Here is a 24,726-nt window from a genome sequence, read left to right on the forward strand (position 1 = left end):
ACGGGTATCCAATCAAGCAGAGACGCTTCCGCTCGTTCGCTCAATACAATACCCACCCCAGCATATCCAGCTGCAGCGGCCTCTGCATCACCAGAGGTGCGCAGTCGGAACCTGGAAGAGAGCGAGGGGGCAGCCAGTTCGATTACAGTACTTGCGTCCTGCGTCCTTGTTTCTGACAGACAACATACATCAATACAAAGGTAATCCAGTGTATGCGCAATAGCTACCTGTTGACCTGCTTGCTTCAGTGTGCGATCATTGAATGTGGCTAAGTAGACAGGCTTTCGGGGTTTGAAAACAGACTTCGAAGTGTTTAGGGTTGTAACTGAACTCGGACGTGCAGAAGCTGCAGCTGAGTGTGATGCAGGGCGAGCAAGGGCGAGGGGGTAGAGGGTGACGGTTTGGACCCGAAAGACATCTTGGTGAATTCAACGAGACTGAATTAATTAGTAAATGATGTTGAAGTTGACGAGAATGCGAGATAGACATTAATAATAGAGCAGACCCACGGTACTTCCTAAGCTTCTAGTAGCAAAGCGGTGACCTTAAGTTCGGGTGAATTTTCAGCTGGAAGCTTTGCTAGGTCAGTTAGCTGGGTCCGCTGGATGTACACTGACTTCGACCAAGTAGCTCGTTGTTGAGGTCCTTCTCCGAACCTAGAGAAGGCGGTTCAGGCAGTTACCGTCGCCGAACGTTCGAGTCACACACTGGTTCATTGGTTTCTCCGTTCCGACACGGTGATTGGCAACGTCCTACGGCGGACGGCCCGTGGCTAGATAACGTCTTCCGGTTTTTCTAACTCGTTTTCGAATCCATTCAATTTCCTAGTCATTGAAGCTTCATTTATTTTAGTTTTTTCTTTCGTAGATGTGGCCAGATCAAACAGTAAGCTGTTCATTTTACCGCAAGTCCACTTGGACTTGGTGACACCCAAACTTTCCATACACTACAAACATGTGCCTTTTAGTACATTATTTTACAGAGCGAGGCACTGAATCACAGCTTCGGATAGGCTCCCTCTTAGTCTGAAAATACTTCAACGACAGGCGAGCTTATCACCCAACGCAAATTGTGGTGCTGGCGCAAAATATGCATACCTTTCTATTCCTGCTTACTAGAGAGGATATAGTACGTAGGATATTGGGTGCATAGATAGACATGTCGTGTTATACAACTGCGAGCCTTTTGGGAAATAATGATTATGCCTCTGTCGTCGATCAACCCATGTTCAGAAATTTCTTTCTGTGTACTCTTGCTGTATGGTTTATATATAGCTAATAAACGGGATTAAACTAGCTTCTACATCCAATGGCATCTATTCCACTGCGGTATTGGGTGAATTGAACAATGCATTGTGACATCGCACCGATAACAGTAGTAGAATGCTAGAAAATACTGTGGTCGCCTAATCGATCGTCGTGCGTTCGGTTTATCTCGGTCACTTGGACTATGTTTACTCATCAGCGAATTTTCACAACGTACCGCTGGCCCCATTCGCTTAGTTTCCTTAATCTATTACTTGTCGCTTATGATGTCTGCCTACTTCTTATGGACCAATATGTCTGTCCCCATATACCGATTGAACTTGTGAGTTCAGGCTGAATGTTCTGTGCCCGTGTACATTCCGGATGTGAGCGACAAGTGTTGTGACTGATGGACGCAGCAGAAATGGTGCTCTGTCATATCAACTATTATCAGAATGTCATAACTGCTTGGTTGGTCAACAACCCACGACCCTTGCGGAACCACCGATTTTCAGACACGAATATCTGGTCACAAGGGAACAGGATAACTGCTTTGCTTTGCGTGAGACGATTCCGGCAGAAGTACCAGAGTTCGAACTGGCGTGTCTCACCTCCTGGTGCCTCTCTTTCGGAATAATCAGTCCCTTTAGATACCGTTGCCTAAAAGCTAAATAGCTACGTGAAAGAGATTCTCTCGTAAGGAATGGTGAAAGGGCTGGAGAACTTGTTGCAACGTATTTCGGAGCCCTAAGAAAAATGGTCAAGAGTGGCGTATCATGAGGCAGTGGATCGCAGCATTCTCCCTCGAGGAGAGTCTTCCATAAAGGAAATATCTGGGTCCGTGGTTAGCAAATTCTTCACGCTGACGGTCATAAACGTGATCGAACATCCCACAAAATACGAAAATTGAAAGCTTGCAGAAGTATTCTTTAAACGCGTTTTTAGTAATTTAGACCTACTGTGTCTTCTCACTGACTGTCCTACAACATCAGTTGTTGCTTCGAGCCCAAATTTTCATTCAGTGTGATATTATGATAGTGCGGTGCATTCACATCCAAACATTGCTATGATCTTACTGTCCCCCCTACAGACAAATTCGACCAAGCCGTATTTACGGAAGAAGGCAGTGCTTCTACTATATAAGGTTTTTCTCAATCATCCAGAGGCCCTACGCATCTGTTTCCCTCGTCTAAAAGAGAAACTAGAAGACCCTGACCCCGGTGAGTACATTTATTGAAACCTGGAAAATTTGCTACACAGTCTCGTCTCTCCTCTCAGCCTTCCAGTCGCTACTCCGTTTTTTGTTCGTTCTAGCTCACCGGTTCATCCCGTGTTCATTGAACTGCGGGCAAAAGGCTCCGCGTACACGATAATCGCAAAGATTTCTGTCTCTGATTGTTCGTTATATCCTGTCTTTTTTTTAACCTAGTTTGTACATCTATTCCCTATTGGTCCATATCGTGGTCCAACTAGCCAGTTGACTCAACTCATGCCTTTCACAGCATTCCTTCTGTGCGGCAGGAGACCGTTAAACACTGATTTTCTCCTTCATATGTAAGCATTAGTGAAGCCGCAGTAGGACCCTGGTGGTAGTCGGCTTGTGCTCCCGACGCACAAATACAAACCACTGACATGCTCTCATGCGTTAAATTTGTGAACGGGCATTAAGGAAGACTGTTGGGCGGAATTCTGCTGCAAAACCGCTTTATCGCTCACAGCTGCCGCTAAAGCCAAGAAGTCTAAACCGCACGCGATTGGCCAAAAGACCGGGCGGTTTGCCGGTCCAGCATTTGGGTGGGCTGGGGTGGTCGAAATTGTGGACCCAACAGCCAATCATGGCTCAGTATCCATCAGATGCCAGTTGCCAATACCGCATCCAGTGGATGTCGGAGTTTCCAGAATGTCATCGCGTCACACACTTTAAATAAGATGTACTGTACGTGTTTTTTTACCTGGTTTTGGGCGTTTACTACACGTTGTGACCTTTCGTCGTTCTTTTGCCGAAAGCGCCAGCTCGGGAGCTTCGAACCACGAACTGACATAAGGCTTTCCTTCTATTACTAGGGCATTGACAGCTGAGATCGTTTAGATGACCGCTCGGTTGTTCTTTGAGCTAGGTAGTTTGGTTGCCAACGTTCCGTTACCAATCAGGGTAATATTGTCAGCTCGCCGTTATGTAGCCGAGCCGCGCGAACGCATATCCTTTTAAATTGGAGTGTGATCAATGAAAGCATGCGTGAAATCCCACCCATTCCTCGTGTAGTTTACGTTTTACATCAAAATCGGTTTTCTGGAAATGGCTTGAAAACTTGAAGGCATACTGATATACTTCCGGCTCATGTTCTAAAGGAACATTTTGTGGTGCTTTTTGACGTAAATTTATCAGTATGTTGAACTGGTAATGTAATAGTCGACGAAAGTCCGTATTATTTTCCAGCAACCTGTCGCCACACGGGTTTATGGTTCTGGTTGTCAGTTCCCTAGGAGTAAAGTCGTTTCACCAATAGATGATAAAGAAAAACATGAATCACTTTCGAGCGAACTTCATACATCGACTTCAGTTTCACGGCGATTCCCACCATGAATGCAACAGTCGGGTTATGTTGCACCAGACAGGCTCAGCTACTGCGGTATTTTGCAGTTAACGGTTGGTGTTTTCCCCACTGTTTGTTTACGTCCACTTGTTCTGAGGACATTTTGATTTTCTGTTGTTCATAATAGAACATTCACCTTTTTGAGCAACTTCGAAAGTCGTGACAGCTAGGGAGACGCCAACGATAACTCGCTCTAACGTGATGACCTTCGACTCAACCTCCGAATCAACCGTGGATCCCGTTGGATTAAGTCACCATCAGCTGTCGGTGGGGTGCTGCCGTTCAAGACTGTTGTTACTCTATGGAGGAAAATGTTGGTAGCTCAGGTAGCGTAGATGGTCGTTGGCTTGTTCGGTGAGCTGGGTAATTTGATTGCAAACGTTTCGTCACCAATCGAGGTTACATCATCAGTGCGCTATGGGGGGGGAGTGTAATGGTGCCTAGCGGTGGGCTAGTGGTTGCGCACAACCAAATTGCCTAGCTCAGCGAACAAGCCAATGACCAACTGTTGTTGCTTCTGCGGCACGCGCATTTTCACGCTATATTGCGAACGTGTCTGGTAGCTTGCTTGAAATTAATACTTCGACAACCGAAAAAATGTGTCAAACTATCATCTTTGGAGAGCCACCATATCGCGGCAGTTTTGATCTGAGCTAATAATAAGCTTGTGGATGAGATATGGCAAAATGTAAGGAGAGGTTTTCTCGACATTTAAGGCTGTTTGTCCAACTCCTCTGCTACGATCAGGTGACAACTCAGTTTCGTGATTATTGCTGGGATATCCACACCAGTATAGGTAAACGAGACTTCATGTAGACCTCCCAAACACAGATTATTGAACAGGTCAAAGGGTAACAGCGTTCTTCTGGACATTTAAGATTTCTGAAAGCTGGAGAAGAGCTTAGCTACCGGAAGCATATGTACCTTAAACCACTTAGTTCGATCGATCGACCGTCAGAAAACACCGGTTAGTGGGACAGTAAGTGAGGAAGACAGTATACTGGTTCATTCTCGGGAAAGGCAATGGGGATGACGGGTCGAGCACGTTTAAGGAAGGTTTAGTGCTACAGCCGCTTTCAAAGTGAGAAACATACCAATTTCAGGTGTATTTTGTGCAGTTTTCTTCACAGAAGACAAGTTGCCTCCGGTAACCTTGCTGGTGGTTTATGAAATGAGGAGAGAGTGCTTGCACAGTAGGCGCCTCAAAAGTCTTCCCCATCTTTAGAGGCGGTACGCTAATATTAAGTTACGGGCAACGTGGGATTAACCTGGTAGTTGTGGCACCCGAAGTGTGCTCGGGTGTCATTTTCGTAGGTTGACTGAACACAGCTGAGAGACAGATACTTGTAAATCTAGCTAATTTTTTCCCATGAATAATCAGTTAGTTAGTCCTCCTAGATTCCTTAACAGCTCTCTTAAGTTGAAAGCTGCCTTTGACTGTTGATCTTCGGTGGTCATGACAACTGAAGTACACCTATGGGGTTCGGTCACATATATCGAGTACGCGGATGACATAGCTTTTCGAAATGCAAGCAGTATTAAATAAGCCAAATAATTCTGCCTCGATTCGGCGTGCCCTTCATACCTGCAAAGTTCAGAGTGGTCCCGCAACACTGAGTGGGATCAAACCCAGAACTCATGCTTGTTGATGAGCCAGTTGATGTGGCAACCAAACTGTTTTGCCGGGTTAGTCCCGATAATCTGATGATGATATTGCCATTCGGGTATGGAAGGTCAGAGAAACTTTTGTCAACCTGCAGCATCCGTCGCAAGTGTAACGTCAGCTTGCCTGTCAGGAGTCGAATCTACAATACTGCACTGTACTCCATATTGTTATATAGACCGAAAGCTTGCCCTTCACGAGTCAAGAGCATAAAAAACCTGTCGTTTTCTTCGGAGCATCGACCGAGTCTAATGAGGACACTGGTTTTCGGAGGAAACCACAACCAGTGTTGAAGTTTGCACAGTTACTGAGACCTCTGGGATGGTAAACGCTACATGGCAGAAGGAACACGTTTATCGTACTTTTGGTTTAAAGAGTATTCGTTAATTCTGGTTCTTTTTTCGATGCCATTATAAGTGTAGGCCGAACAAATTTGTGTGGGGTTTTCTGATGTAGCAAGTAAGCGCTACAGAAAGACACCTTTTGATCTGCCACTCTCATTTTGATGTTCGACCCGCGAACCTTCCGATCGCTAAGTTCGCTGCATCCTAGGGTACTGCGTTTTGCCTCTGATTTTTGCTTCAGCTTTGCCGGCCTAACGAATTCCAAAGTACTCATGATCTCATTTGCTGCGCTCTGTTATACATAGAATGACAGTCTTTCAGGCTGTTGCAAAACCTTAATAAAAGACTTCATTGTCGTTTTCTATTTATATCGTATATTTCAGGCGTCCAGTCAGCCGCTGTAAATGTGATTTGTGAGTTAGCAAGGAAGAACCCCAAAAATTATTTATCGCTCGCTCCAGTCTTCTTCAAACTGATGACGAGTTCCACCAACAATTGGGTTTTGATAAAAATAATCAAACTGGTAGGTTTCTTGCTTTTTTCATGGTGGTGGAGTTAAACCCATCTGCTTTCTGCCTTAGTTTTTTATGCTAACAGCTTTCATTGTTTTGCAGACGAATCCTGTAATTATTTTGAAACAAGTGATCGTAATGCTTTCACATTTCTGCAGATCACTGAATTTTGTGGTATTCTTGATGAAGTGGCCAGTATATTTTTGTCGTGTTTTTTGATGCATCTACTTCCAATTCTTCACCCTCAAGTTTGTTTCACGAAGAAAACTAGCGCTTCATCATACAGTTGGATTGCATTGATGAATGTAACCTATTCCCTCTCTGCGGTTGTCTAATATACAAGTGAGTGTTGTTCGGAGGGATGGCTGACTCAACACAGATCTTGGAGTACATGTGCAGAGAGAGAGAGAGAGAGAAATGGGAACCAACTGGTTGGTGTGCATTAATGCGTTTGACCAAATGCCGATCCCAAATTACTTGCATGCAAGCTGACTGCTATAGAGCGTTTTATTTATCAGTAAACGTCCGGATTGCTTCCTTAATGTCTACCTCAGCTGCTCCTCGCTTGCTTTAGCGGAACTAAGGGTGACAGGCGAGTCGTCATGACGCGGCTTTGGTGTCAGCCTGTGCAAAGCTGACCGTCCAGAACATCTGCTAGTCAGGTTCTGTATGAGGTATTTTTGAAACCCACTAGATGTAATGGTTGACCGCAACCTGTAATCTCTGAGTTTTCGAGATGGGTCAACATTCATTCGTCCAACTTTTTATGACGTTCCGTATTCGTACGTAATTTTTTTACGTATTCGTGAAGTACTGATGCTAAGCTGGTTGTTCCTTGTTTTTGATAAACTTTTTATTCATCATTTGGACAGTAGGCACCCCTTCATCGTAAGCAAAATACCTAGAATGCGGATGAAATTTAATAAAAAATCGGTCGGTAATATAATGAAGCTTTTATGAATCATATACTGGATTCACTTTGGGAGGGTGAAGTGAGGGTGGAGCGAAAATTAAGAAGACCGCCCAGGTTTGAAGGATAAGTCTTTCCGACCACAAATGAGTGTACATCACTTGAGAGAACACTGGAACTTGTGGAATTTTTTCCTCGGTAGCCGCGTTAGCTCTGGTGGAAGTGCATCTGATGAAACAGACACACAGTTCCAAACTGCCGGATCACGGTCGTCAGTTTGCGCCGTTTATGACATGTCAAGGACACTTAGCATTCGGTCTCAAAGGGCTCGTGCATCAGGCTGCGGTCGCGAGATGAAGAACTGGGCCACTTACGTCTTAGTTGTTGGATAACATCGCCTATTTCGTGTCGGATAGTGCATCACAAAAACAGTTTTCTTGTTCAGCGGGCTCTTCAGCAACAGGAGATATCCAGCTTCGTAAACCGCGTTGGCTAAGCTGTGTGCTACACACACTAAATCATTGTGTACTGATGCGAGTGATGCCCTATATGTCCCCTTTACAATGTTACGAACTGTGAGGTGGACAACAGCAGGTTTGATAGAAGGAGATAAAGAAGATAAAGGAAAGTCTGTGTAATGGTGATGCAGTCTGCTTTCCAGGGTGTCGTGTTGTGCAACTCATATGTCGGTCCTTCGCTTCCGGTGCGTTATGGATTTTTTAAAAATTGAAGAGCTCTGAGATAGAAAATGATAAAATATGGACATGAATGGCAGAATGTGGAGGTTTTATTCTACTAATCCCTGATTTCCAAACATTTTCAGAACACCCTGTAGATTATCCGTCGCTGCATAATTATGGTACTTAGTGCAATGACTTCGGGTGTACTAAATAGTTTACGAAATCCAAATGCGCTGAACTTTATGCGAACGAATTACAGACCGGAGACCTTTTTCGTTCCATTGTTCGCCGGCTGCCCATTGAGTTAGTCGTGTGTCTAGTGTTTTCCGAGTTCCTCTCCCAAACATTGCATTTGGTTGTGCCATCTATTTTGCCATGTCTTGCTTGGACCTTTTGCCGAATACTTTTACGTGATAGAAGGAAATGGAAATGGAATGAAATCATGTCTGGGTGCAGTTGGCGGTTTTATTCTTCCAGGATGGCATACAGTTGACCCTCCGTGTGCTTAGCTGGAGACATTGAAATGTGGCTGCTGGCCGATATCAGTGACGTTCATTTTGTTTGTTTCTATCCAAGGTTGTCTGATTGAGTGTTGGAAGTGCGGGCATGTCGGATGTTTGTGGTAGATTCTTTCTAGGTCATATCCCACCTTTTACTGTTTCCATTGTTGGACTTTATTCAAATAGACTGAGATTGTTGTGCAACAGTTAGGCATTAGTGTCCCTTTTTGATATTACATACCCACCAGTCAGTCGTACACTGAGGAACTTAATGTAGCTGTCCAACTACTATCCGCTTGAGCAACCAGGACATGGCTTTCAGTTTGGCAAATGTGACTCAGGCCGGGTGAATCGATTTCATTCCCTCGAAAGCATTCTTCGACGTATTCTTTGTGACATCATACACATTCTTCAGTATATACACAGCTGTCGTCAAAATCCGGGTTTTATTTGTTTACGTTTTTTCAGTTTGGAGCTCTCACACCAATCGAGCCTCGATTGGGTAAGAAGTTGATTGAGCCTCTGACAAATCTGATTCACAGGTAGGTGACTTTTTGCATGGTTTTGGGATGTGTCTATACTCCTTTGTTGTTGGTTAGACCTAATTTTCCTGGAAGGAGTTCGCTTGTTATATGAATTGCATGCATTTCCGATGGTTGACGGAGCCGCATATCCTCGCATATTTTGTTCTTTGTGCAGTCATCTGTTAGTTATCCTGGTTTCCATAAGATTTTACTCGGATGCACATTCCCGTAACCTCTCACAATTTCCATGTCTAGACCGGGTTTTATAATATGTTTTGTCAAAGTGTGGTTGCACTGCACCCACACTGGAACTTATCATTTTAACTTTAGATTGCTGTGCTTCTGGGAAGCTGGATATTCACAATTGGTCCCTCCTCGATAGTATTCTAGAAAGTTAGTTGTCATCTTTGCTTGTAACTTTGTTGTCATCAGCTAGAAGGTACCGTGCCAACTGCAGGTCACCAATGTCAGAATTTGTTGCTCACTGGCTATTAGAATCGATCAAGGCTGCTTGGGAGCCGCGCTACTCTATGATTTCCCAAGCCTGGACTGAAGATTGATTAGGGTCCTCAATCAAAGCATTTGAGTCGAACACTTCATTCCATTCACGACACTGTTCATGGTTGCCAGCCAGATTGCTTACCGGTGTACTGTCGTCGATGATGCTTGTAGTGTCACTGATCATTTCTTAATTTTATACGTCTTGGCACTTATGGGGGGGGGGGTTTTTCACATTTAGGCGAATTTAGTCCCGCTTTAGAATGAGTATTTTCACTGTCGTAGGTGTTACTTCATTCACTTGTAGCTACTCTTATGTTAACAACCAGTAGTATCTTACCCAGTTCTACAACTTGATCAGCTATTTTCTCATTCAACTTACAGCACGTCGGCAATGTCTCTTCTGTACGAATGCATCAACACAGTTATCGCTGGTACGTCCCTACATCTCTATTGCATGGATTCATCTAGTGCAGCACACACCTTTGTTTTGACCTGCTTTGAATTCATTTATTAACCACAGTGCAAGAATGACCCACTTTGTTCCACGATAATCCAACGTGGTTCAGCAAAGATATTATTCGAACTGTCTGATCTTAGACCAACCTTTGAAGTGGGATGTTTTCCTCGCATTCTTGCGCATTACATATGAGTGTTTACTTTTCCTCAACTGGTACTGCAAAAGAAGCCACCTATTTATCTTTAGGAGAGTGTATCAACTGAGGACATGCTCACTCTATTGTGCACACAATGAATTAGTTCTCCGTTAGTGTCAGACGCCTTTTTGCTTGTGTGATGTTTGTACTTCGCTAACTGCTTTATCGTCTGATTAGTTTCTGACACAGTCTACCAAGCGGTGATTTCGTGCGAGTGGTGCTGATGTTTGTTTTTTTCCAAGTGCATTACGCGCTTTTCACTCACAACTACTGTGTATCTCTAACTTCATATCCTAAAATGTCTACATCTCTGCTGTTTTTTTGTTCTTTGACAGTGCTGATCTCCATATCTTCAGGTGTGCCAAACCACCAGGCATCCATACAGGTCAGTCTCACTACTGCATTCAGTAGTCAATTTCTACGAGTTCCGATGTGCTGCGCATTTCACGTTATTTCAACGTAAATCTAGTTCTCCAACTGGGGCACATTTTTCAGTGCAAGACATCTATGCGTTTTGAGATGAGCACGAAGCGCGAGTTACCTGGGACGGAAGCCGGGATGGGGTTCTAACTACGGGTTTCTTGATCACCAGTGTCTCTGTAGCCTGCTTCCAGTTCACTTCACTTATTCTTGTTCCAGACAAGCTTGATTGGAAGGAATTCTGAAGAAATTATTCACTTAAGAGGAAGCGTGTTCAACAAATTGATATTATTCAACAGCCGGACGATCTTATCAAGGTGGCTGATCGATTTGCCCACATGGTCCATATCGCACGAAAGTCACTGTATTTCCCCTTATATCAGGGTAGCTAACACTGGTCGGGTAATTCCCCCTCCAGTCTGAAATTGGTTGCACCTCAATAAGCGGACCATGTCTAACCAACGTACATTACTTTAGAGCAGCACGGCTGAATATAATTCCTCTCACCAAGCGCCTCTGCTATGCGCTAGATACACTACCCAGTGTAAAAATAGATGGTTTTTACACTCAGCTATAGTCTGTCTCTATACAGTAGTTTCGGCCTTCTTCGGCGTTATAGACTATTCTCCAGCTTTTAGTGAAGCAGTCTGGAAACGCAGGTGCGACTTCGCTTTAGAATGCGGTAGTAAGTTACACTCGTCAGCGAAAAACAGCATAATAGTCTCCTAGTCAAGTCAGGTTCAGTTTATGGCCTGGAAACGAAGTATCAAAGCACTAATCGGTGAACTCGGTTTGAGAACTGCCGCCTCCCTGGATTGGTAGCCTGAGACTCACTTGATCAGTGTTTACCCATGGCTCAATCACGCAGTCATTGCCCATCCTGCACCAGAACTATCACATTCAAAGGGTAGCTGCCTATCCCGTTCTGTCAGCTTACTACACTGACTCAGTGTGAACTAACTGACTATGCCTTCGTCTTCAGTACGTGACTATCTTTCCCCTGCTCCCCCATTTTCCGACGATTGAGAACAAACGTACCCTCGGTACATGGTTTATACCTGGTAAACTGAAGTATACCATCCATACCATGCAGAATAGCAAAGCAACCTGAATTTTGGAACCCATTCGTTTCATTCTTGAAATATGAAAACACCTGTCCAAATGCCGAAACACGAAAATTCATCCGGGAGTGCAAACATTTCGACATCATTGACCACTTCTTTTTGGCTCTCCTACAATTAAAGAACTACTCATACTGCTCTTCTGTTCACCGAATCAAAGGCCATGGTGAAGTCAACGAATAGGGCAGGTAGTGGTTCACTGCGTTTGCGGATTTCTTTATATGTTCCGCTGCGAAATTAGTAATATATCCACTACAGAAACTTCATTTTCTCCTGAACGGCTTCATCTAGCATATCCGTATTTAGCCGATTTGTCGGAACTTTAGCTACCAACAGTACAGATTAGGCTTATTCCATGAGAATTGTCTGCCTTTTGAATAAAGGTGTCGCTGAATAGAAAGTGTAGATGGCAGCCTGTCGAACAGTACTGCACGCACGGTCTCTGTTAGCGAAGAAAGCTGGACTGGCTTCTCTGGGTCTGACGTTTTTGACCGTAATCAGGTCTTTCTGAGTAGATATGCTGCTGAATGTGGATTTGGATTTTTTTTGATTACCTCTGAGGCGTATTCATTCCCATTTCTTTTCAGCTTTGCGTGCAAAAACTTCGAATCCTCATTGAGGATTCGGATCAAAACCGTAAGTGACTGTTTTGTCACCATTACTGGTGTTTAGCGTTTCAATATTCATAGGCGCTTGTCATCGCATTAGTTTCGATGGATTTAGTCTCATCGCTTTTTTATGAGTACCATTCAGAATGCGCTGCCGCTCCTTATGTACTGTCTTCTCCGGCTTCTTCTAACTTCACCGTCATATGCTCGTAAAATGGTTCGAATTTGTCCTGAAATATCCTCAAAGCTTGAACTTGTAGTCGTACACCGCGATTCTCAACTTGGGCGACAGCTTATCAGGAACTGTGCTGCCCAAGCGATTCAGTCACCTGACAACGCAAGCAAAATCGGTCTCTTTTAATCTGGGTGACGAAACACAATCCTCTCTTTAGTGGTTCAACTTCTGAACCTGTGGTTGCATCACACCACCATTTTGGTCCTTTCATCGTATCTCATTAAAGTTATGATGCCTTCGAAGCTCCCGTATTCGAGTACTTCTTGGTGAAGTGCAGAATAGGTTATGAACTTTACTGTTCGCGAATGGTCGACTTGGAGTATTCGCTTCAAAGTGATTGAATCGTATGTTCGATCAATCAATGTAGTTTTCCGAGTGAGGTGTGTACTGATGCTACGGTCGCAATATGAAGGTAGGCGCATTACACAATGCATGATAAGTTGGGGTGCTTACAGTTGTAAATAATTTGAAGGAACAGTTTCTAGTGGCGCAGTCGTACAATGTTTGGTCTGGACTGGATGCATAGGTGAAATGAAATGTGAGATCAACTGAGTACTGACAGGATCTAATACAGGTATTTTTTTGACACCCTATTAAGTAGATCTGGGCACGAATCGCCTGGTAGCAGGCACGCGATGTTCAAGGAGATTTCTGTACATTTGCGTCCCCTATGCGGAAGAATTTATTAACATTCCGAGACCGTCAGAGGCGATTGACATCTTTCAGGCTGAATTCACTAGCTACTCACTACAAAGGGACAAGTTAACGTCATAACGCTAACTTCTTTCTGACTATGCCGTGTTGCAAACCAACTTATAACTGTCCTTTCATTTCTTCCAGTAAAATACCTAGGTCTTCTAGCAATGACGAAAATCCTGCGGTATCATCCGAAGAGTGTTCAATCCCATAAGGATCTTATTTTCCGATGTCTGGACGACAAGGATGAGTCCATACGGCTGCGAGCTTTGAACCTGCTTCATGGCATGGTTTCGAAACAAAATTTGATTGAAATCGTCAAATTTCTCACCAAACATGTCAAGAATGTTTCTGGTGGAACCTATTACCGAAATGAGCTTGTCACGAAAATCGTGCACATATGCTCCCAAGAGAACTACCACTACGTCACTTCGTTTGAGTGGTAAGTGTCCTGTACCATTGTTCTAAGTTATTTGCTCACTTTTGGGCTAGTATATAGCTTCGAATTTCCCTTTTAGGCAGACTGTACAATGCACAATAAATTTTTATAGATTCAATGATAGTTGATGTAAATATGGCGGTTAGAGTGGGCCCCAGTTTGACGGAACTATGTTCACTCTTCATTGGAAACCATCTCCTGCCTCATCGCTTTTACGTGATCTCCACCGATTGTTTACCAAACCCCTCTGAAATGATCTTTTTTTCTCTTTACCGAACTGCATAGTTCTCATGGAAAGCCATAGATACGCTTTCAAGGCCTCATTTTTTTCGGGATCTTTTCTTTGCAGGGCATACAAACAAAATCATCCATATTCTCAGTGTTACGAAGTTGGTTAGCTGCATTGTTTAGCTCTAATGTGTGCCTCAACCTGGATGGTCGAGCAGATGAACGGTAGACGCATTTCGCGTTCGTCTTACGGCTGATTTGGTGATTTAGGGTAGCTTTCGTGAGCGTCAGTCTGTACTTCCCCGTGAAAACTGGTGGGTTGTTGGACACTTGATTACGGAGATTGCTAACCCAGGGTGGGTCTTGACGAGACCATTGTAACTGCGCTGTGTCCCATTAGGATAGAAATCAGTCAACGACAGCTGACCAAGTTTTTCGTGTGTGTTTTACTCACTGATAATGAACACCATTCACGTGGTTCATGCACTACACAAGTGGCTTATCGTAAAACGCCTGTGGATATATCGTCGGTCCCTTGCTTGGCAAGCTACTATGTGTATCAGTTAACGGATATCTTTCGTAACTACTTTGCAACTCTCAGCTTGGTGAGCTTAGTGGGTACAAGCCTGCCACAAGCCAATTTCCGGGAGCTTTTGGATCTCTGTGGGTACATTGAGGCTTACAAAGTTTCAAAACCTCATTTTACCATCACAACATAAAAGGGAGTGTTGTCAGTATTGCGTGGAATATCTCAATTATGTATTCATACTTTTTCTAAGTTAACAGTATAAGCCAGTGTTCACAGCCTTCGGTATAATATTTCCAAATGAGTGAAACCCTCAATAAACTGGTCTAGTTCCAGAGGGACTAGACACTAACTCGTGCCTGACGGGAAACGCTCTCACTTACTCTCTAGGGATATGGTCTTCGTCGTGAGGGGTATTGTATATTATTTTGCTTCATGATACAACATACTGTCTTACTTCACTTTTCCGTGTTTGTGTGAAGTTATCTACTGCGTGTACATGACATGTGTGTGATCACTGCCCCTCGACTTACCCTGTCTAGGCTTGGGCAACCTGGCAGTATCCCAGTCCTCTTGCTTCCCTCGGCATGGCAGCTAGGCACCGAAAGGGTGCCACAGCTGGAGGATTATTATTATTATTACTGTTATTATTATTATTTGATGTGTGCAAGGTGTGGATTGGGCGATACTGCAGCGCTTAAGATGCTAACTTAAGTGAGGCAACGGAAGGTTTGAGAATCATTGGTATGATTTTATTACCCCCGAACTGATTCAGGACTGACGCCTTATAAAGATAGCGAATGCACAAATCTTCGGGTTGGTAGAAAAGCTACAATGCACAACAAGTTATTGCAAACAACCAGTGTCAGAAAAGAACCGATCCTGGAGCAAGGAACTCACACGAACCAAATCAAGCCTAACGGTTCACCGATGACCTCACTTCAGTTAGCCGTGAAACATTTGTGACGTAAAGTTCCTGTTACTCTTGATAGTATATTCAAAGAACTACTGAGTATTTTTTAAATTTTATCGTTGAGGTTTCCTGATACCGTAATCGCAACCGCCCAACTAACCTATTTTATTCTCTGCACTGACTTGATCAGAATGTTTGGGAGTGTGGTTTGCTTCATGGGAGTATTACCTAAATTTAGTGTACACATTTGAACTTGGCTGAGAACTAGACCGTTTCTTTCTCTCTGTGGGACCAGTATAGTTGTTTTATGAATGTTATCCAATCCCTCGATGTAAAAAGCTGAGCTTTTGGCTAATCGAAGTTCAAATAACTCGCGACCAAATGCATCTCATCGGCTGGATGGAACTTTTTCACGCATAATTACCTGTGTCCTATGGGCGATTGTAGTAAGAGGGTGTTTGGTATCTTCAGCGCGACGTTTTCAATGAAGGTCAGCTCATAGCGTTTCCAATCAAATTTTTAACGAACATTGTCTTTCCATCGTTCTAGGTACATCACTGTGCTGGTCGAACTGGCCCTCATAGATGGCGTACGGAATGGTGAATTATTAGCTGCTCAACTCATGGATGTCGCGATACGCGTTCCATCAGTCCAGTTATTTTGTGTCACACAAATGGCTCTGCTGTTGGACTTTTGCACTACTACAACATCTTCCTCAGGTTTTCGACAGGGGGCCATTCATGAGGTTGTTCATGCTGCCAGCTGGATTTGTGCTGAATACGGAAGGTGAGCGTTGGTTCTGTTTGGCTTGATGTCATTCCATCACCTGTTCTTTTTAGACTGTTGTGTGCTTTATTTACTGCATTAGTGCTTAATGTTACTGGGTGATGTGCGTATCCTTCGCATCGGCCTGTAGATGACATTCGCTTTCTTGCACGAAAATACCACCGCACAGACCCATAGCAACCCCTAATTTGGGTTGAGAGATTGTCTGCTTTTCCCAGCAGTTACATATATTTATTTTGTATGCATAGTGTCATCAACATTGTCAGTTGTAACAACCGCGTACTTGCCGTACAGTGATTGTAGCTGCCACAGTTTCGTTCACTCATGATTCGGGGAGTTGGTGTGTATCGACATTGGAGAGGGCGGGTTATTTCTTCCGAAAACTATTCAGCGTTCCTCAGCTTTGCTTATCCGACGTTCCCACTGGACTCGGAGGATGCCTCGAAAACATCGATAGTCAAACACTGAAACTCATGATGTCCTCAGCGCGTAACGGCTGATTTCCTGACCCGTATGCCAATATGAAGCGCGCCACAGCATTGTAAACTAGACCCTTGAAGAATAAGCTGATTTGACGCCTACGCGTACTCACGAAAGCTGCTCTGACCTTCGCCGTCCGAATGTAAATATCATCTTCCGCGAGACCACCTGGACTGATACAGTACACACTTTTGTCGACTACCTTAATCCGCTCATCCGCATACATGAGTTTACATTCGAACCCATCCAGTCTCACAGCACTTCACACTTTGCACATGCCAAACCATGAGGTAGAATTATTTAAATTAGTTACTACAGCTTGCGTCACCACGGCGTCAGACCCAAGAAGAGCTATGCCGTCTGTGGGTGAACGCCCTTGGAAGACTGACCCACACGCACTAGAGTTTGGTAGTGAGTCTTCCACAATCGTATCAGTGACAAAGTTGAAGAGGAAAGGTGGAAGATGAGAGGCTCGCCGGACACTACTCGATGTTTTGAACTCAGGCGAAAGCTTCTCCTAGGTCTTCACACCCGCGGAAGTTGGCGTAAAGGGCCCTAAGAAGAGCCAAGAATTTTTGAGGGATACCTTTGCCCCACAGACACTCTCACGGTGCCTGACGATTCGCAGAGTCAGAGGCAGCTTTCAAGTCAAGAGAGATCAACGTTGTTGGTCGCTGGAAACAATGTCGCTGTTCCGGAATCAGTCGGAGGGTGAAAATATGGTTAACGCATCTTCTTGCAAGATGGAACACAGTTTGGTTTCCATGGGTCTGTCTTTCCTTGTGTTTAGTCAACCTCCGAATGGTAAAACCAGATACCACCTTCGATGCTACAGCTATCAGGTTGATGCCACGGTGGTTTTCACACAGTGTCCACGTACTCTTTTTGAAGATTGAAGTGACTGTTAACATACCGCATTCTGCAAGCACTTTATTTTTACTCCAAATCGCGCCACTGAACTTTGTTGGGTAGATCTTCGGGGTTTCCCCGCCTTCTTTGAAGAGGACTGGATACAGACCGTCCTGTCCTGATGTCTTCTCACGTCCCATTATTGATACTTCGTACCCTGTTTGTTCTTCTGACGGGTGATTAAGGTTTGCATTCCATTCGCCCGTATGCACAGGCTATGTTGCAGGAGACCAGCTAAACTTCTCTTCGAAGTGTTCGGCCCATCTTCCCGGTCGGCGTTTTTGCGAGTGAGTTAATGAGTCACCCTCACTCATCGTTTCATTGACCGTTGCTTTCGCAGGACCAGTCGATGGTTTTGGTTTATATAGGGCACGGCTGTTTCCCGTTGCAAAAACATTCTCGATCTTCCGAGCGGTTGATGTCCACAAGAGCTCTCGGTCTCTCGTCAAGCTCTTCACCATTTGGCGTTTGAGGGTTTTGTGTGCGGGTCATACTCTCTGTCTGGCAGGAAAAAGGCACGAGGGCTGAACTACCCTCAGGTTGCCCCAGCCTAGACAGGAGCAGTCGAGATGCTGAGGTTGGGTTGGAACTGTGGGTCCGGTCTCTTAACCACTGAGCTATCTCGAGTTTTCCTTGCATGGCATTATGGATCTTCACAATATCCAGTGCTCATTTGATTGTGTTGAAAAAGTTGTACAGGCAGCACTGAACCCAGCTAGCATATATTTTTTCACATTTTTTCATGCTTCATCCACGTGCTCTCTACGGATGCAATATTGGGTTAGTTATTGATCTGGGTCAGATCGATCCTGTTAAGCTATGATAGTTTGAAGATAGTAGATTGGCATTCTTTTTGCTGACTTGCGATGGTCTGAAGGGAAAGGAACTGTTAGGCTTGCACGCAGCATAGCGTGATCGGAATCAAGTTGCTTGCCACAGAAGGAACGGCAGTATTGAATTGTGACTCCACCGGTGGCTGATGGCCACGTGATCCAACTGGATCCACGGTTGATTTGCAGCTGGTGGTCGCCAGGTTACGCGATGCGAACGTTTATGCTGAAAGTTCATACTGGTCAGAGTCAGCCCATGATCAGTGCACAACTGGAGGAGTCCCTCTCCGTTGTCCGTGCGACGAGCATCAGCTGCAAATCCATCACCCAGGGAATTCAGACGACCGACTTGTGCATTCACATCGCCCGCAAGAATCACAATGTCAGCGATTCTTGCTAGACGAATAAGTCTGGATAACTCGACGAGAAGTGTCTTACTCAGCACCAGAACTGCAGTCCGCTGGGGTATAAGCCCACATCACAAAATGCACCGCTTTAGGGCGAGAGGCATTGAGCTTGATGGAGCCGGATAACCGGACGGCGCATAGACGCTTGTCCACCGGCATCCAAGCAGCAGAGCGTGTTCAGCTCTGGGGCTAAGTGCAACTCCCAGGCCATATATTCAGCAAGGCATTGCTTCTGGATCACCGGACACAGAAGGAAAAATGTCAAGGAGCTGAGTTTGTCCTTGGCGTTATGAGGTGCGTAATCACGCATGGACCTTATGTGCGTGTTTCAGAGACAGCATACATCTATTTCAAGGGAGCTTAGTGTTTCAGTGAGCATTGCCTGTTTGTCCATTCGACATAGAGTACGGACGTTAAAATTTCCCAGGTAGACAGGATTTCGTGGATTTACAAGGTGTTATTTTGTTTAATAGGCAACAAGGAGTATAAGGGCCATCGGTCAGAAAACTGACAGTCAAGTGAGGTTAGGAAGGGACACAGGGCTGTGCGGGTAAATGGTACTTCCAGGTTGTCCAGGCCGAGGAGGTACCCACCTTGAGCCTTTGACTCAAAAGCCTGACGATGCAGCGGACAGTAGGGTTTTCTTTGGAGACCCTCCTCGGAACCGATGACTCAATAGTCTTACGTGCTCTGCTATAGGGCGTTAGCCTAACCCGAGGGTGCAGGCATTATTGTCTCCTGATGCGGCTGCGCACAGCAGGTGCCCTTTGAGCATCATCATGCTCCGGTTATAAAAGTACTTCCACCGTATGGAATAATGCGCCGTTGTTGGCGGTCAATCGTTGGGCAATCAGGGTGTGGTTTTTTTAGGACTGACCTTGTGTAACCCGTCCTCTCGCGAATGAAGGCAATATAGCTGCTTTCATGAATATGGTGATAGAGTTCGCTTGGGGGGAACACCTTACAGCCTTCGCACTTCTTTCACAGAGGACTATTATTTTACCCACCTAGTAGCACAATTACTCTTATTACGGGGTCTCGCTGCTGTCTACCGTTTGGCCTTCCTGGCATGGTTGTACGTTTTGGAACGAAGTTCCAGCCAGTATAGCTCGTGGCATCATTGCAGCCCTCAAGCCCGATCACCACAAGGTGAGGGCTTTGGGTTCGGGCGTTGTATCACATTTTAGTGATTTCCAATTTGGTGTATTAGGTTTTAAGAGTATTTCATACCTACATCTGCCAATGTCCCGCATCCACATTCTGGACACTCTGGAGTAATATGCCAACGATGGTGGCGGAATTGACTTTCTTCAACCGGCCTTGTACAAGCGCTGGTCATACATGTGTGTCTTTGGTGTTGCTGGCCCCTAGACAATCCCTCAGAAGCGCTGTGGGTTTCAACTGTCCAATGGTTTTCACATGTCCACGCAATTACTGTTCATTGCCTTGGCACGCAGATCTCCTTCCAACTGTCCCTTCGTTTTCATAAAAGAAACTGCTCACAAGGTTGCTGAAAACTCTTCGACAGCCCATGACCGGTTTCACCCGACTCAATTGAATCTCTCGTTTATGATGTCCCCCAACTGAATCTGCTGCACACAGGCCGCCTCGTGATTCAGTTGGCACGATATTCGAGATGTCGCGATATATTGAGCCCCAAGAAGGGCGAAACCGGTCGTTGGCTGTCGAAGAGTTTCCAGCAACCTTGTGAGTAGTTTCCTTTGTGAAAATATACTGCAATATCTCGTATATCGTGCCAACTGAATCGTGAGGCGGCCTGTGTGCAGCACATTCAGTTGGGGGACATCATAAACGAGAGATTCAATTGAGTCCCTTCGCTTTCTTCATGAGTTGTATTCCGGGTACAGTTGATATTATCTGTTTATAGACCTAATTTGATGTGACAGGTGTGTCTGAAATGGATACCAGTCTAGTCTCTGTTCGCGATTGATTCAGATTTGACCGAATGGTTAAGTGGAGAAATTGGCAGGATGTCGATTGGTTGACTCTTTGCTGTGCGCTGAGATGGGGCTTACTGGTGTGAGGCAGCAGGCTACTATCACCAAAACTGAAATGTTTTAAGAATCTTCCAGTTGCATGCTAGTTCGTAGTGTGGATTCTGCTCCGCCACTCTCGTGTTGGGCATGTTTGACATAGCGGTCGCGTCACAGTAAGATATTTTCATCAGGAAATAAAGTACAGAATAACGGTCTTTAGCTACTGTTGTTTGACCTGCTACGGTAGTTTATTGAAATCGGGCCTTCAGTAGAACGGGCTTTTGTCCACATTCTCTCCTTTATGCAAGTCCCACTGCCAAAGTATCATTGGTAGTGTGAGATTTAAACATTTTTTGAGGAGATTTCGTCCTTTAAGTCAATATATGTTGAAAAGCCGAGAAGCACTGTACAGCTGTTTCATCCTTGTTAGGAATCATCAACAGTGCGCAGCTGACGAAACTTCAGAGTGTCGAACCCGCAACCTCCTGGTTAGTATTTTAAACACTTAACCGTTCGGCTCTCAGTTTCGCGAGATGCGCACCGGTGATGATTCTCAATAAGGATGAAGCAGCTGTGCAATTCTAGGCTTTTTAGAATGGATTCGCATCACTTACAGGACGAAATCTCCACCAAAAATAGCCAAGTATGGTATCTTGTTTACACCTATGTTAACCGTCGACCTTGCCCCACCTGCTTTTTCCTTCAGCCTGGATGGAGTTCACCTATATTTCGACAAAATACCCACTCTACTAAATGTGAGTGTGGTCGAAAAGCGAATTAGGTCTGTGATAAATCTAAAGCAGCCAACCAGTCGTTACTTAGATTTGCATGGACATCCTACTGTTTAAAGCGTGCGTAAGGACACAAAATCCTTCCGCACCACAATTAAGATCAATGCGTTGCAGTCAGAAGTCTTATTTGTTTGGACTTAGTATTTCTACCATCATTTTCTAACAAGATTTCACGGGCTTTTACTCAGACGACCAAATTTTATTTCTCGTATTCCAAAGGTATTTGGAAAATCCACGCCAGACTCTTGAAGCGATGCTGCTGGCCGCTGATCGCCTTCCAGGTCTTCCTACTCAATCTCAGGCAATTCTCCTGCTGAATTCTTTTAAGCTCTTCTGCACGCTTACTTCCCAATACATTCGCGATGGTTGTCAGGAGACTCCTACCCAGACTGACCTTGTTCGTCTGGTTGACCAAGTCTTGGAACTAACGAACTTCCTAGAGGATAAATTGACTTTGTTTGTTCACTCACCTGACTTGGAGGTTCAGGAACGAGTGAGTTAACTTTTTACCATCGTATTTATTTATGTAGCACCGTCTGGCTAATTTTGACTGGTTTCATCTAGTTACTCGCCTCTGCTAATTAGCACCGTCACAGCGTTCTTTGCTGCGACTTTTCGAACTTTGGTCTCACGGCTGACTTTCAGAATATCAAAAAAGTATCTATGTAGATAAGCACCTTTTTATCAACATTGGTTTCAGACTGGTTTTTACTCAACAGCTGGTTGTAAGAATATGGTGGACTATGAGGTCCATACTGCTGGTTTGTTGAAACCAGTTTACTATCTCCAGGTGTCAGAGTTTGGCACCTTGTACTCTAGCTCTTGACAATGGATTGCCCTGGCGTTTTCTGTCTACCAAAACTCATACGGGGTAAAGCAAAGTGTTGGGTCACCTACACACTCTTCCAACAACGCTGCAAGATTTAAAACGTTCTCTGTCATGCCGAGACATCCGCTTATGACACACACACGGTGAATTACAGGATCACCCATGTTTCTCACTAGAATATGGATTTAAGCAATTGTTCAGGGATTGGTCTTAAAAATTTACAAGAACATCCTTAGATGAATACAAAGGTATGGGACCACTCTATGATGTGTCGTCTCATTGCAAGAGAGCTTGATGCTGTAGACTTAACACACTACTCATTCTTCGAATGCATCGTAAACGAGAGATTCAGCTGGGTTCCAGGTGAGTCTCCCGCAAAGCCCAATTTGTTTGCAAATTAGTGCATTTAGCTCAGAGTACGATGCCATTTCCTCGCCATTTCACCTTGATACTTTTGGACGTCATGTTGCCATACTTTTAGAGTTCAAGTAAAACTCGCCGCGTTAGTATACTCTTTATTCAGGGATCAAGACTAAGGTGGCTGATACAGCATATTGCCTAGATAGAGCAGATTTCATCTGTAGATGTGAGCGACTTAATGCACTGCTTGTCCTGTTCAAATTACTCTCCCCTCCTCTCTGCTTTTTGCACTGAGTGATAGTGCTGGGTATTCTAATGTGTGGATGTGCGCTTTAGTCTGATAAAACTTCCATTAGCGCCAATCTGTTCAAACCGTTACTGCTTATTGGAATTAGCTTGTTGTGTGCAGTGCCTGGATTACCTCCTTGCTGACCCACCGATGCAGGCGTTTTGGATCACCAGGGCTGATTTAACTCCGTCGCCTACTTCAGACGGCAGGAGATTTAGTTCAAGAGCATCTGAGCATGGGCTTCCTGAACGCGTTATTCTTCAGGTGGGGAGATATACCCACTTGCAAATTGCTTTGTTGTATCGCGATATTTCGAATGTCGTACCAAATGAAGAATTCAGTTGCTTGAAAACATCATAGACGAGAGATTCAGTTGGGTTCCAGGTGAGTATTCTGCAAAGGGGGCTGGACTGAATCTGTCATTTATTATATCCTTCATTCCAGTGTGCCGTACAAAGGACGCTTCGTGTTCCAGTGGGCGATTTTAGGGATATTAAAGTATATTTCCTTAGAAAACTACTCATAAGTTTGTTTGATTGGTCTCACCCGTCTTGTGTATCACCAGGTAGACTTAGTCCTCACCTAATTCGATGTCTCGAATATCGTGTCAACTCAATTATGAGACTGCCTTTATGCAGCACATTCGGTTACAGTATCTCCTAAAAGAGAGACTCAACCGAGCGAAACAAGCTCATTTGGAAATGAGTGTATTATGGCGCCTATGGCGATGAGGCATCACTGAACACTGATTTGGTGATGCCAGTGATGATGTATTCCGATGCCTATGTAAAATTGGTATGAATAATGTTGATAGAAACTCGGTAACTACATGCGCGTGCTGAACTCTAAGAAATGTGAAAGCCTGAAAGCCTTTCGCTGCAAAGTCGGTTATTACCAAACACCAACTAAACGGTTACAATCTATTAGAGAAGAAAGTAAACATCTCGTATGCATCTTGGTTTCAAAAACTGAACATCCTCGCCCGTTTTCTTGAACTTTCATGCTATTCATTGACTATCACGCAATTGTAAATGAACTCTGCAAAGCAGTTGTCTGGTGAGGAAGCATCATGAACTGGACGATGATTTAATAGTTTGGAAATCTTTTTTCGCTTTACCTGCACTCCGTTCGTTGTTAATTTGCTACGACTTCAACATTCTAACCTGTCATGTCGTTCTATGTGGCTCCTCGCTCCATCCCCTTTCTATCAACACAGGCAGTTTCTCTCCATCAGTTGCTCTCATTAGTGGTCAAACGATTGAACAAGATCAGCGTGATTTTATCCGAGTTGCACCAATCAGTGATCGCTCAGGATATTTCACTGGAAAGTGGCGATAGGGTTCCAACCGATGACGTAAACATGTTGGCCAATTCACAAGATGTTCTGTGCTCCGTTTCCCACTCTGTCCGTTCACTTGGCATCGAATTGGGATCTCTTTTTGCCGGGGAGATCAATCCTGTTGCACCGAAAGCCCAGCAAAAAGTTCCCTTACCTGAGGGCCTTGATCTGGAAGCCTGTATAAACCCGACATTCGGACAAAGGAAAACCGACTCTCGGAAGACTCCTGCGGTGTCGGTGGGTCCCTCTTCCAAACGTTTTATATTTGCATTCACTATGGTTTCGGCTAGTTTACTTACTCTTGTATTGAGTCCCTACTTTCCAGTTACTCCATCGTCTGGTGGTAAGCCAATCACATCTGTGCTCCCAATAGCATGGGCATGCATACATCCTTAGTC

The 24,726-nt window shown here is 44.5% G+C and overlaps 1 protein-coding gene across 1 annotated transcript in view; it reads left to right on the forward strand.

The window, feature by feature from the left end:
* The window catches only part of T265_04176 (hypothetical protein), a gene marked incomplete at both ends in the record, with an annotated part of 57,212 nt that overhangs the window by 10,595 nt on the left and 21,891 nt on the right, over positions 1-24,726 (forward strand). Inside the window, 10 exons of the mRNA XM_009168846.1 lie at positions 2,335-2,464; positions 6,229-6,368; positions 8,916-8,989; positions 9,854-9,903; positions 10,461-10,510; positions 12,254-12,302; positions 13,350-13,647; positions 15,861-16,097; positions 21,731-22,004; positions 24,206-24,565. Of these exons, the coding sequence (XP_009167110.1) occupies positions 2,335-2,464; positions 6,229-6,368; positions 8,916-8,989; positions 9,854-9,903; positions 10,461-10,510; positions 12,254-12,302; positions 13,350-13,647; positions 15,861-16,097; positions 21,731-22,004; positions 24,206-24,565 (1,662 nt within the window). The remainder of the gene's footprint in view (positions 1-2,334; positions 2,465-6,228; positions 6,369-8,915; positions 8,990-9,853; positions 9,904-10,460; positions 10,511-12,253; positions 12,303-13,349; positions 13,648-15,860; positions 16,098-21,730; positions 22,005-24,205; positions 24,566-24,726) is intronic.

The sequence above is a fragment of the Opisthorchis viverrini genome (genome assembly GCF_000715545.1).
Source record: "Opisthorchis viverrini unplaced genomic scaffold opera_v5_67, whole genome shotgun sequence".
Lineage (NCBI taxonomy): Eukaryota > Metazoa > Platyhelminthes > Trematoda > Opisthorchiida > Opisthorchiidae > Opisthorchis > Opisthorchis viverrini.